The sequence below is a fragment of the Gambusia affinis genome, linkage group LG09, assembly GCF_019740435.1.
Source record: "Gambusia affinis linkage group LG09, SWU_Gaff_1.0, whole genome shotgun sequence".
Lineage (NCBI taxonomy): Eukaryota > Metazoa > Chordata > Actinopteri > Cyprinodontiformes > Poeciliidae > Gambusia > Gambusia affinis.
In genome coordinates this window covers 12280510-12295264 of record NC_057876.1, presented here as the reverse complement: position 1 = coordinate 12295264, position 14755 = coordinate 12280510, and the positions used below count along the sequence as shown (strand labels likewise).

The following is a 14755-nucleotide window of genomic DNA, read 5'->3' as shown; positions in this document are numbered from 1 at the left end:
TTATATTTTAATTCTGTATTTGGTTTCTAAAACCAAAAAACTAAGACTTTCAGTCTTTTGACACGTAAACCAGAGAAAGTTTTAAACCACAGAGTGATCTGGTCTAGATGCCAAAGAGAAATGGAATTTTAAAAAGTGAGTAGTCAGCACTTATCCTTTGTAAATTTAGTAGGTTTCTCCAAAAAAATATATTTGAGGTGTGGCAAGTCAAAGATTAAGGCTATAAATTAAATGTAAATCATTGTAGTGTTCATTTTATTGCTTCGAAATTTAGATTCATTGTTTATATAACAGAATAAGTAAGTAGAAACAATTTTTTATACTTACCCATGCCTGAAAGATGCTAAAAGACAACGCAATACGTCAGAGAAGTAAGAACTCTGTCAAGTAAATTAAATGTACTTTAACTTGGGTGAGAAATCTAAATTGTAAAGGCCTTAAAAAGTGGGACAGAAATGATATGTTTTATAAAACACAGCTGCATCCCTTTGGTGTATTACTGGTACATCTTTTGCACCAAAGAAAACATCCTAAAGATAAAATGGAAACATTGCAGCAATGTCTTACTAAAGCATTACAAATGAATAACTTAAGCACATACATGCACCATCATAAAAAAAAAACGTCACCACAAGCAGAGCACAGAACTCATACCTCTGATGTATTGTTTTATAGCATATCAACTCATTTAATTCAGCGGTTAGTTTCATTAAAACACCCAGTTAACATCCTGCACTGGGTAGGTCACAGAACAAGGCCAAACCGAAGCTCGGCCCCTTTAAAGGAAACACACAGTTAATTTTCTTTTTTTTTTTTTTACACGTTAATGCTATTCAACATCTTGCATTCAAATATTTGTGTCCCACAGAGGGGAGGTAATAATTGTGGCTAAGACATCAAACAGTGAAACAAGAAACAAGATGGCAATAAGTGATGCCCTTCAGCTCCTTTACTGGTCAATGTTCCTGTTTATTAATTATTAAAACCTACATAGCTTCTAAATAAAATCAACTTCAACACATACTGTAAAGGGTTATAAGTCTTCATTTAGGATTTAAACAGTTTTTAACAAAAGTACACATTTAAATCATGGTTTGTTTTACTATACTTGTACATTTTTGCAAATATTGCACACCACTTGGGAAGGTTTGCTCATAAAGCAGTTGGGTAACTTCTTGATTTTCTATTGAAATTAGAATTTTTCTGTCAGTGTTTGAAAGTCTAAGCCATTGTTTAATAAATATTGAGCAACTTGTAGAATACGATGGACCTACCTTTTAGAGACAAACTCTGGCTTGAGATAAGGTTAAAATCATTTCCGTTTACAGCCAGATTCTGATTATATGACTGGCCCGGTACGAGAGAAATATGATGAGCTCGTTATCAGACTTTAGCTGCTGGTGAAAGAAGGGGAATGAATCACTGTACATGAGAAATAAGTAGCAAAAGAGGGACAACTTTAAACTTCAATTTTAAGCCTATTATGAAATAAAAACTCACCTACAAAATAAAGTTTCCTGACCATAATGACATTTCCTGATCATTTTGCCCATTTGCATCCAGATGTTTCAACAGCCTTGTCGACAATTCTTTTTTAAGAATTCTGTCCCCAGCTTCCAATTAAAAGTAATTTTTCATAATCTACTTCCTCTGCTGGAAGGAAATAAAGTTTTATGACTCCAATAAATGATATCTACCAGCAGGTTGTTGGTTAAGAGTTGCTTTACTCTGATCAAGTTTCATAATTCATCATATTTCCTGAGGTTTAACTGGCTAAAACTGGGCTGATAACCTATAACATTGTAAACTGGGTATAATAAAGTTTTCATAAAATATGGAAAAATATGAAATTTCCATAATTTGCACAATTTATTTGATCTAACAAAAAATGATATGCAATGTAAGGACAAGTGTGGGAAATGAATTGTTTACAGGTATGAAATGTAAATGGTAAAGGACAAAATGGCAACATGTAGGTGAAAAATGTGGGTACAAATTTTCAAAAGGGGCAAAATTTACCTGAAGCCAATGCAGGCAGATCCCTATTTCTGATATCTTCTCTGTTTAAAAAAAACAAAACACTGCAGGATGCCAAATGTTTTTCTTTATGCCAGAGCAACAATTCTTTTTTAATTTTTGTTTTAAACAACCTAGCAGAGTATTGGCAAATGGAACTCCAGAGAAGGGTCTTGATTTGGTCATGTGAACAAAAAGGAGCACAAGTTACACCGTTACCTGCAGACCAACTCATGTGAACATACGTCTGCTATGCAAGCTCATTCTCTCCCCATCCTGAAACTGCTTTAAGTGTAACTGAAATGACTCGTATCCTATAATTTACAGTCCTAAACCATTTCACTGATACAAAGAGTCAAAATTATTTTTTTACAAGCCTATTTACAGCTAATACTTTCAAACTGCTGCAACTAAGAATTGTGCTTGAGGTGCTAATTAAGATTCATACCAAAAGAAGATATCTGAAGTGTCTGAACTACCTGGAGGTGTGCAGCAGCATTTATAATCAAAGGGTTTAATATAAGATTATAGGTCTGCTTGTGTACATAACTTGGTGCATCACTGCATGGACACAACAGGTTGATCAACAGCATGCACTGCTTTCGCTCAGCTCTGGACAACAATAGCAAATGTCAACTTAAGAGTCTGAATGCATGTCAAAAGACTGAGCACCTCAAATGAAGCCTGTAACATAATGATCAAACTCACAAATTATGAGAAAAAAATAATTTTCAATAGTGGAGACATTTCTTCAAAGCATCTTACATGACTTGGATGTGTAATTAGTTTGAAATATTGAAAAGGTTGGAGTCTGTTAAGAGTTAGATCACGCTCTCTCGGTTGGCTGAAACCAGGACAGCCCTGCGACAGATGGGGCAGGTGGAGTTCTCAGACAGCCAGCGGTCTATGCAGTGCACGTGGTACTCATGAGAGCAGGGAAGCTTGCGTAACTTGTTCCCCTCGGCGTACTCCGTTATACAGACGCTACAGGTTTTCAAGGCGTCGCTCTCACCAAAGTTGCGCATGGAGAGGTTATCAATCTGTTCTTTGGTCAGCCCCTGGGGCTGGTCATCGTCGTCGTCATTCAGGAGGAAGAAGTGAGCAAGTCGTAGGAAGGGCAGCGAGCTGGGCTCCTCTAGGCTGATGGGGGGTCTAGGTCGAGCCCTTCCACCAGAAGCCTGTGGGCCAGTAGTAAGACCCTCATCCACATCTGTCTCAACTGTCCTCTCTCTGACTCCAGCAGCAGCAGCAGCAACCGATGGTTGCTCATCAGCAGCAGATGCGTCAGCATTACTAGCATCTGGATTGGTGAGGGATTCCGTATCTGCGGGTGTCCCGGTACCGCGGTTTGAATCTGAAGAATCTGAGTCGGAGTCCATGAGGTAGCCTAACTCGCCGAAGCCCGTCATAATCTGCCTAATCATAGATTGGAGAGCCATCGACGTCGCCTCTCCTAACCCTGCATCGGAGATCCTGCGAATGGGAATTCGAATGGTGCTGACGTAGGTCCTCACTCCAGCACGCTCGGAGCGCGAGAAGGTCCTGCGAAAACCCCCTCGCTCACTCTCATAGAGAAAAGTGTTGTTGGAGTTCTGCGAGCGTGACCGCGTACGGCTGGCGATGCTGTCTCTTTGCCGATATTCGCCTGGACGTACACGTCGCACCTGAAGGTCGAGCATTATAGTCGGAGGACGGCGCTCCGCCGAGCCTCCTTCATTCCCGTTGGGTTCTCCTTCCTGAGGTCTGACATTCTGGGCCTCCGGGATTGATTCTGCTTCGACACTGGGTGGATGAACATTGTCGTCTGCTGGGCTTTGCCTGGAGAGAATATGTTGTCGAGTCCGAGAACTGCCCTCCACTTGAGGCACTGGAGGTGTGTCAGTGGAAGAACTGGGGCTCTGAGAGCCATAGGTGTGTCGCGGACCGGGTAGGCCATCCAGCTGATCCAAACGGAGAGGTGAGCGGCTTCTGGCTAAGCGGGCTCTGGTCCTGCGTGGTTCTGGGCTGCGGCTGCGGGGTCTCCTTTGTCCCCTTCGTGGAGAAGAACAAGGTGGGGGCTGCTCTGGTGAAACTTCTGCTACAACTGGAGCTGGAGGTGGAGCTGGGGGTGGACTGGGAGGTTCCTCGATAGCTTCTTGTGAGGCAACCTCTTCTTCAGGTGTTTCTTCAGGTTCTGGCTCAACAATGACAGCTAACTCTTCAACGACTGGTTCTTCTACAACCTCTGTTTCCATAGGAACCTGTGGTTCAGGATCTGCAACCTCTTCCTCCTCTTGGCCCGCTGGGGGCTGCTCTGAAGACCCCTGTTCTCCTTCAGCAGCAGCCTGCTGTTCGGCCAGGTTGCGGTTCACACTGATCTCCAAGCTAAAGCGAAAGTCACCACTGTTAGGGTTGGTCTGGCTCACAGCTCGCCAAGACTGGTTTCCGCGGTGTCCAGTTCTAGTTGTGTTGCCGGTTCGTCTCACTGTGTTGAGCCAGTCTAGCAAGCTATCCCCACCTTGGGAGTCCTCAGAGCTCTCTGGAGTTTCTATTTGTGGACAAAAGACAAAGACAAATTACATCTAAATTCAGATGTAAATCATGCACTCAAAATTTGAAAGATCTTGTAAACATACCAACGGGTTCCTCTGTATTTTCTGTGCTTGTGTTGTTATTCTGCGGCTGCTCTGGACCATCTTTGATTTGTTGAAGTCTATTGAACAACTCATCCTCAGTTACCTCCCCTGGAAAAAATATCAGCAAGTATTTTATTACCGGGTAAGTACTACTTTGAAGGCATTATCCACTTTCTCTTCTCTAGAAAACTGCTGGGGGAAAAAAAACTTAAAAACAAAACGTGGAATTTCAACAAAGAAAGACTAAGACTGAGATACGCTAAAATAGAGCTACATAGTGAAAATGTTCTTAGTAAGTCAAAGCATAAACAATCTAAAAACCTGTTACTTCAAACTCAAGTTGAATGCAATTTGGTTGGACGCAGCAACAGGACAATACTACAAAACCTCCAGACTTACCAGGTATGCCACTGTCCATTTAATTCCCCCTCCTTGATCCTCCACTAAAGGACGCTGCAAACTTATATTTCCCCACCCACTGTCCAGGGACAGAAATGGACTGCACATCCTCGACTGTCCACAGGCCGTCGCATTTTGAGCAAACACAAGTATAGTGAAAAAAGCGGAAACTAGCCAAAGTTGGAAAAAATTTAAAACATGATATGAAAAACAGGTTGACAAACTATACAAAAAAAAAATAAATTATATTGACGTGATACTACATTGTCCACTATTTGCCCTTAAGAATGTCTCAATAACAATGCTTTGGTTTTGTAAACTGTGTCTTCATGATATTTAGGATTTGGTGATGCTCGAGTTCCAGATACCAAAGTTTGTTTAAAAATGTTGATGTGACAACAATCCACAGGGACACAGTTGGTATAGTGAGTTCAAACTGAACGCCAGCTTTTAACAATATGTATTACAGTTAAGTAAAAAAATAAAAAAAGTAAAAAAATAAAGAAAAGGCTCAATATAACTATACTTAAACCAGGTGGTTTAAGTATAGTTAAAAAGTATAGTGGTTTGCAGGCAGATACTGATCCTACTATTTGCTGCTATCCTAAGTAAATACTGATTTATGTTAATATTATTGCAAAAGATCCTGAATATACAAACAAATCCCTTATGTGTAGATTGTCAACATGGATAAATATCTCTTCTAAATATTTCAATATCTACATAAAAAATTGGAGAAAGACACATGACATCAAGTGTCTCTAATTTCAAACTTTTCCAGAAGCCAATTTCTTTTTTAGCTGTTTTTATAACATTCTGGATTTTTGAATGCAGATTGTGATTTTACCACATTTATGTCCACAAATCATAAATGAGCACATTGTTGAAGTTGGATTCTTATTCAGCAGTGCAGTAAAAGTCTATTTCACCCATTTTTGGCTTCTGGATCAGATTATTTCAGCTCCATTTAAAAAAATCTAGCATTCTTAAGACTTCTCAAACCTGGACTGGATTTTCCTGTACTCAAACTGTAGTACAGTTTGAGTTCTGTGGTCTTCATTCTAAAGTTTTCTAAAAATCACAAAGATGAGAGTGTCACTGTTTTGATTGTGTTAAAAAAAATACCAGTTTAGATGGTTTGATAACCACAAGTTTAACGTTCAGACATAAGCTGATTAAGAGGCAAAGACATAATCCTTGGCGGAACAGGATTTTTTGAATTAGTTGTTTGTGGTTTCGGCTTTCTCTTTTTAAGTGGATCCAGCTGAAATTTCTTTTACCATCCTTATGCAGGAGAAAATTATTCTAATTTATATTTCATCACCTGGATTGCCCAAGAGGTTGTTGTCTCTCATAAGACGATAGTCCTCATCACTGAGATTGTTGACAAATTGATAAAAGGCCTCTTCCCGGTCAAGACGATCCAACTGTCTCCGGCGCTGCGACTCTGGCTGGTCACCGCCACCTTGCTCTACGCTGTCAGACCCTTCCATTGACTCTGAAGGGTAGAAAAATGAACGGGATACTCTACAACTTTGAGCAAGATCCAGTAACTGCAAGAAATGAAAACAATATATTCTTAGAAATTTGAAGTAATTAATGTCAGTTAGTATGAAGCAGGCATTTGTATTTCATTCAAAGAATTGTCTGTCTTGTCTCCTCAAAAAACGTTATTATTTTATGATAAAGTTTTAGGTAACCGCTAGCAGAGTAAACAAATCTAGAATTCAATTTGCCATCTCAATTATTTACCTTTATTGATCAAATAGCCTGGACACCATGTCCAACAGTAGGTATAACAAAACTCTATGATAAAGATGACCGGAATAAAAAAAAAGATTTGTTAATGTTTCTGAGTAGCCACAACAAAGGCCACAATTAATCATACCCTTGGCAGATTTGAGATTTAAAGTAATTTTTATTCAACCACAAAGTTTGTTTCTCCTTAGTAACTACACAGGCATCTCCAAAACGTTAAGGCAATGCATGAGACGGGCTGAACAAAAACAAAACAAAAAGAACATAATTTGTTTAAGCTTGAATAAAAGCAGCATGGTGAAAATGATTTACATACTACTGATTCATTTACAAAAATATTTTTATTACCATTATTTATTAACAGAATTGCAACCAAATCCTCTCTAATGGTTGCTGACGAGCTCTTTGCCATAACGCAAATCTTTAGCTCCCTCCACAGAGTCAAGTCAAGACTCTGGTGTGTTGTTAGAGTGACTAAAAAGCCTTCCAGCATATCAATATTATGTCTAGTCAGAAGAAACATGCTAGTGAAATTAAAAGATTACTTAAAATCCAAATCAGCAAAGGATAATTCTGGCCTTAACAGAAAATACAAAACAAGAAAAATAAATGAAATAAATTATTACATGAACACATGCTTTTCTATACAAAAATAACTAAATAAAATATGAGCAGTGTCCAGCTATGAATGGTAGTGTGAGTTGAGTTGTTCTCAAAACAAATGATTCGGTTTAACAAAATGAAACACTTGGAATGCCAGAATCTAACTACAAGGTACACCTTGAAAAAGAATGCGTTTTACTTTTTTTCCACTGTCCTGAAAGTCTTACAATATTGTCTTGCAAATATTTGAAAAGTCTTTTGATACTTTTCGAAAAATGTTTTTGACATGAGAGGCTTCGGGAGATTTTACCTCTGCAAGCCAGACCTAAACGAAAACACCTTATTTTATACATTCAGTCTCACAGGAGAACGGACAAACCTCTGCAAAACTCAAATTGTGAAATTACAAAACATATCTTCTGAATACGTAGTCACAACTTGTGTTAGCATAGTTCACAAAGCATACTGACAAGCCAGTCTAACAACACACCAGTCATAAGGCTAAGAAGCCTTTTGGTTTTTAATCGCAAACAATGTACTCTTTAATCTAGAAATTACGGCAACGTAAATCTACTTAGTAGTTACAAATACATTAAATCATTTTTAGACTATGCCTCTTAAAATCATAGTCGACATCCAGTATGTTGGTCAAAGTCGAGATGAAAACAAAATGGCATCTTATGACTTGCGTTTCCTAGCTACCGATTAGCTTTGTGTGAGATAGCTAATGCAGTACTTTCGTAACAAAATGCAGAGACGACGGTTTTCAAAGCTGTCCAAATAATAAAATATTCAAAGTCTGAACCATATACTATAAGTAATATAGGTTTATAATATGATAATAAAACGATCAAACGACCCGGTTATATAGCATTTAAGCTAGTTAGCGCTCGGGGTAGCCGAGTGGCTAACTCCAAATGCTACAAACGGTATAGTTAACGGTAGTTAACTTTTCCATTTTGGCAACTTATTTAGTAATAGTTACATTATAGAAGACGGAGGAATATTTACATATATAATTTCTATTTTCTTTTGCTGGAGACTCCTTACGTTGTCATTAAAAATATATTAAGCCCGTTGTAGCATCAACGCGAGCTAACTTAGCAAAAGACGTCAACCAGTGACGTTCATACATCAAGCAAACAAGCTAAAAAAATGCTAAGTAAGAAAGAACCAAGTTAACCAGGCAGAAAGCGTTGCTTTAGTAACAAATTAATGCCACACTACCTTATTAGTGATGTTGTTATCAATATAGATGGACGACAAGATTCCTATTTAAAGAATATATTGAGAAAAAGACTGGTTTAGCAGAGTACGAGCTCAGGATTCCATTTTCTTTCTTGTAGGAAGGCTATAATGATTTTCCGGAAATAGATTTAAAGGAAGATTTTCCCGGAGTTCGGCCTGAAGGCAAACAGTACAAGAGTAAATTGTTCCCGAAAGGTCTCACATTTGCTGTTATACCCAAGAACATAGGTGTGTTGTATTATTTATATTACATATATAGTCAGTTAAACCTCTTTATACTGCTTTGTTAATGGTAATATTTCGACAAACGCTACCTGTCAGATTAAAATAGGGGTAAATTTTTCCCATACCCGCCTATAGGTTAGAAAGAGTGAAAACATGTTTATTTAGAACATGGGTGCTGCTCTAGAAGCTGTAATGTCACTGTGTGGTAAGAGTGGAAGACAACGCGAGATTGAAAGAACAACATACAAAAGATCTTAGAGGTTTCACATACCTCAGTCAAAATATTACGGAGCCCTCCAGGGGACATGGGATTTTTTCCCCCCTTTTGCGTTCCCTCGCAAAACTTTTGTGTCCCCTCGCAAAAGGTTTTGCGTTCCCTCGCAATAATCTACTGACATAATTGAATATTGTAAGCCCTTCTTACGGTGGCCGCCGCACTTTCTTCCTTAATACAAGGTTGCGTACGGTTTTTCAATATATGTTAATATCTCCTTGTGAAATATCTGACATTTTATAGATTTTTCTTTTGTATAGAAAGGCACCACAAACATATGATATAAACAGAAACTTTCCGTAAGTAGGAAAGAAATAAAAATACATCCAAACTATTTGAACTAGTTCTGAATTATTATCGCGGGTAATAAGTCATCTGACAGTTTTGATTTTCTCTGTTGTGTTCGTAGTCTGAATGATTTAAAGGGCTACTTAATCGTGCAGTAAATAAATCGATTTTCAAGCAGTGTTTTGCACCAAAGAGTTTATAAAAGTTAATAATAATAAACACGTTTTCAATGAGGCTCTGTAAGAGCCATATGAATGAAATAAGTAATTATTGATATGGCAGGAGCACTCTCTTTGACACTTCGGTGGTGGGTGTGTCGATGTGGGCGTGACTGTCCTCAAGAATGAATGGGAAGGTTACTGGCGTGCTGGCTTTGTGTGTATGAGGAAGCGGGTGAGCGGGGTGGTCAGTCTTTGCAAAGTTTGGAGCATGATAATCAAAGTGGAATAAATCGATAATTGTGATAGAACAAAGAAGTGGCTTGGAGTTGATTGATACACGGACAGATGAGATTCCCAGAGTTAACCCACTGCGGCACTCTACCACCATTAGTTTGCTGTGTTTTATAATAATAATAAAACGTGTTTATTATTATTATTAAATCTTTGGTGCAAAAAACTGATTGAAAGTCGATTTATTCACTGCATGTTTATGTCTGTTAAGGCTAAGATGGAACGGCACTGAAAGCAGTCCTTTAAACCATTCAGACAACCAGCACAAAAGAGACACAATCAAAACTGTCATATGACTTATTACCCGCGATAATAACTCAGAAATAGTCCAAATTAGGATGTGTTTTTGTTTCTTTTCTACTTACGGAACGCTTCTGTTTATATCACGTTTGTGGTGCCTTTCTATCCTAAACAAAAAGATACAACCTCAGATATTTTACAAAGATATATTAATATTCATGGAAAAACCTTACCTAACCTTATATTAAAGGAGAAAGTACGGTGGCCACCATAAGAAAGGCTTACAGTATTCAATTATGCCGCATGAACTGGTCAGTACAGGGAAAGCAAAAGGGAAAAAAAATCCCCATCTCACCTAGAGGGCTCCGTAAAATGTGGCCTTTGTTACGTACAAATGAAAAAATTTAAAAAACATTTACCTCCTACAATGCATATATGCGTCTGGCGAGCAAAACGAACTTTTAAAATAAAAAAATAGAAATAATAATAATAATAATAATAATAATAATAATAATAATAATAATAATAATAATAATAATAATAATAAAACACAAAGTTTTGATTTAAAACATCAAAAGCAATTTTTTATTAGTTCGTGAGGAGGTCGCTGTTCTAATGGGATACTCTAATAATATTGGCGTTCCACAGCCAAATCAAAACCCAGAACAGAAATTTTTGGGTTTTATTAGGTAGCCTGCTTTGGAGGAGCTTCAAACTTTATGATGAATAAAAGAAATATGTATCCTTTATTAGGACTTTTACAGCCAGTTGAGGGAGCACAGGCATCTGATGAGGATGCCTTATGGGCACCACCCTTTGGAGATTTTTGGAACAGAGTGCCAGACCAAGAACTTGCTGTAGGAATTGCATATTCCTCCTAGCCTGGGAAGGACTCGGGGTTCCCCTTCAGGATGAGTCAGAGAGTACCTTCAAGATAGCCTCTCATGACTCCCTTTTCAACCTGCTCCATTCAGAAAAAGAGAAACTTTACCACATTTAGAGTTATCAGCATCCTTTTAAGGGTCTTAAACACACTCAAAAGACACATTTTAGACAGTAACCCTCTTAGTCTGATTACACAAGATCTATATTTCCTATTAGAACATTTTCCCAACAAAATATTGTTTTACCTACACTACATGGGCTACTACATAGTTTTGCAATGTTATAAATTACATCCCATTCTTCATTCATAATAGTCTATGAGTGTGTTCATGGGAATGTTTGACCATCCTCACAGATGCTCATTTGTGAGGTCAAGCACTGATGTTGGACGAGAAGGCCCAATGTCCCAGTCTCTACTTTCCTAAATGTGTCCTATCAATTTGACATCATAACTCTGTACAGGCTAGTCATAATTTTCCACATCAAACTCCTTCGTTCATGTATTTTTGAACCTTGTTTTGTCCACAAGTACAGTTGTTCTGGAACTGGAACGGTTTGCCCCAAAATGTCTTTGTGTGATGAAGTATTGAGAGTTCCTTTGACTAAAAACTACGGTGCAGAGTCCAGCACATAAAATGCAGTCCCACATCATAATGCCCACTGCATCAATCTTTATTCTTGACCCAGTGAAGTGAACTGGTTCCATTTTCCTGATGTATGCAAAACCTAGTCATTACCAGTCACTATCAACTTTGTCATAACAGCCTAACAGTTCACTATGGAATACTTAGCGGTAAGAAAATGCCATAACTGGATTTATTGCACATAAGAATTACAGTATCTGTTATTCATGGAACTCCTTAGAGCAACCCATTCTTTCACGTGTTTGCAGTCTACATGTGCCTAAGTGCTGCTATCTATCTATCTATCTATCTATCTATCTATCTATCTATCTATCTATCTATCTATCTATCTATCTATCTATCTATCTATCTATCTATCTATCTATCTATCTATCTATCTATCTATCTATCTATCTATCTATCTATCTATCTATCTATCTATCTATCTATCTATCTATCTATCTATCTATCTATCTATCTATCTATCTATCTATCTATCTATCTATCTATCTATCTATCTATCTATCTATCTATCTATCTATCTATCTATCTATCTATCTATCTATCTATCTATCTATCTATTGTTGAACCAAATATACTATCGATGAATCGGAAGCATGTGATCACACGTGCAGAAAATCAGTCAAACACAAATAATCAGACTTTACTTATTTTATTCTTTTTAGCGCTAAAAAGAAAGAGACGCTTACCCTCACAGGCTAATTTGTTGTGACGTGAATACACCGGGATTAAACAGCATCTGATCAAAAACGGACGATCCATTCTTTATATCTAAGACACGCCTCACTGGTCGTCTGATGAACTACGTCAGCTAAGGAATGTTATGATATCATGGTGTCAGCTTAAGTTTCACTTCTACTGAAAGCCTTTTGTTTGAAAGTGAAACATGCAAGGTCAAGTTCCATTCCTCCAAAAACTCTCTGTGCATAAATGAAACATACTATGTGTGAAATACAGCTGTATGTGCATGAGTACACGTGCAACCCTGGATAAGCGTCTCAACACTATCTATCTATCTATCTATCTATCTATCTATCTATCTATCTATCTATCTATCTATCTATCTATCTATCTATCTATCTATCTATCTATCTATCTATCTATCTATCTATCTATCTATCTATCTATCTATATATTCATCTATCTATCTATCTATCTATCTATCTATCTATCTATCTATCTATCTATCTATCTATCTATCTATCTATCTATCTATCTATCTATCTATCTATCTATCTATCTATCTATCTATCTATCTATCTATCTATCTATCTATCTATCTATCTGTAAATAATAACTGCATAGGGAATCATTCCCATGGCATATCTTGAAGCTGTCACAAAAGGAATGACTTTTCAATTTCAACAGGCAGAAGAAAAACATATTTATGGGCTGAAGAGGTTTGTTAGTGGAGCTATGCTGACAGCACTGTCAATCAGGAAATCCAAGTTGATTGTTTTTCCCAGTCCAGTACTTTCCAAACTTACCTTTGTTTCCAGTTGTAATTCACTTCATTTGTTAGTTATTGCTTAGTTAGTTTTTATTTTCTATAATTTAACATGACTTGTAATGTCTAAACAGTGTTTATGTATTTCTTAATAACAGTTTTAGTAAGGATTACTCTAAGAATGCTTCGTGAACAAGTTGTGAACTGCTCTGTGGTTTTCCTAGACATGGTTAAAAAATGTATTTTATTTATCAAAGATGTCTGAGTAGGACAGAAAATAAACTCAGTAATGATGATCTGGGAAATGGTAAAAGCTACATCTATTATATCTTAAAAGATGAAAAACTGGGAATAGAATTTTGTTCACCTTTCAAGAGGATAAATTATGGGAAATCAACTCCTTACAGGTTTATTTCATTTATTTCTCTCTCTTTGTTCCCTATGCTAACAAATATGCAGACATTTGTGATAAAATGGCATAAAAAATATTTAATTAAAGGTTTGTAATCATAAAATAATTTCTTTAATGTAAATCTCTTATGCAAGACCAGATTTTCAAAACTGTGTTGTTTTTAGCTTCTTGATTTCACCTCACTCCTTCCAATACACAGAATTAAACAGGCTAATTTGTTGAAAATGACACACTGATGTCCTCAAGGTAATAATAATAAAAAACAAAACAAGGGACAAACAGTTGTCTTAGTGACAGCACTGCCTATTTCTGTCCAAGCAGTGTAAGCACGCACTGACAAAACAAGCAGGATCTCATTTAATAACTACAGGTGCACCTGATGTATTGCATTAGACATTCCATCTTACAATTTGCTCGCCCCTTATCTGCTACGGGTGAGTAAAGAACAAAAACAATGCTAATACCGGCTGACAATTTTGGAGGCATATATCACAGGATCTGTTTATGGTGTGAGGCTGTATCTCAGGCTCCAATTAAGCATGCCAAAATGAGTTGCAGCACGGACCACAGCAAAGTTATGGATGAGCAGTCACTCAAGCAATGCCTGACCCGGAGTGCTAATTAGATGCGACATAAAATAGCGGGAGCGAACGAAAGACTTGTAAAGAAATTAAAATGGCTTTTGTCTGAGAAAAGGTAATAATAATAAAAAAAAACAAGGGACAAACAGTTGTGACAAACAGTTTGTAAAGCATCAAAGCACTGACAACAAACAGGATCTCATTTAATAACTACAGGTGCACCTTTGCATTACATTAGACATTCAGCAGAGATTACAATTTACCCTGCCGCATCTGCTACGGTGAGTAACAGAAACAATGCTAATACCGGAATAAATGCATATTGAAAATCACTTAGTGATCTGTTTTTGATATGGGTCAAACAGGCAATTGCCTCAGTGCCATTAGGAAGGAGAAGAGAGAACATAAGAATCAGATAAAAAAAAAAAATCACATATATAAATATATAATATTAGTTGTGTCCTGAACAGATGTTCTATTGTTTTATGTAAGTCCTGTCAATGAGTTGGAGCCCATTGTATAATGCTAGGTTACTTGCTTTGTGCAGAATGGCACTGCATTTTAATCATGCCCCAGAATCTCAGATGACTTCTTGCATTTTGATTACATGGGACATAGAAGATTTCTTCCAATGTTCTATTGTTTTATGTAAGTCCTGTCAATGAGTT

General features: G+C 37.3%; 1 protein-coding gene across 1 annotated transcript; it reads right to left on the bottom strand.

Annotated features, from left to right (window-relative positions):
• Nucleotides 1-234: 234 nt before the first annotated feature.
• Nucleotides 235-8813, bottom strand: rlim (ring finger protein, LIM domain interacting). The gene is made up of 4 exons (XM_044127715.1): nt 8619-8813; nt 6355-6583; nt 4632-4739; nt 235-4543 (listed from the first exon to the last, which is right to left on the bottom strand). Exons 2-4 carry the CDS (start codon nt 6521-6523, stop codon nt 2838-2840), a joined length of 1983 nt encoding a protein of 660 aa, XP_043983650.1. The 5' UTR covers nt 6524-6583; nt 8619-8813; the 3' UTR covers nt 235-2837.
• Between the last annotated feature and the right edge of the window lie 5942 nt (nt 8814-14755).

Coding starts and splice junctions, on each gene's coding strand:
- rlim (XM_044127715.1), bottom strand. CDS start 6,523: ATGGAAGGGTCTGACAGCGTAGAGCAAGGTGGCGGTGACCAGCCAGAG. Junction 4,740..6,354: donor CAACCTCTTGGGCAATCCAG/GTGATGAAATAT, acceptor TATTTTTTCCAG/GGGAGGTAACTGAGGATGAG. Junction 4,544..4,631: donor AAATACAGAGGAACCCGTTG/GTATGTTTACAA, acceptor GTCCACAAATAG/AAACTCCAGAGAGCTCTGAG.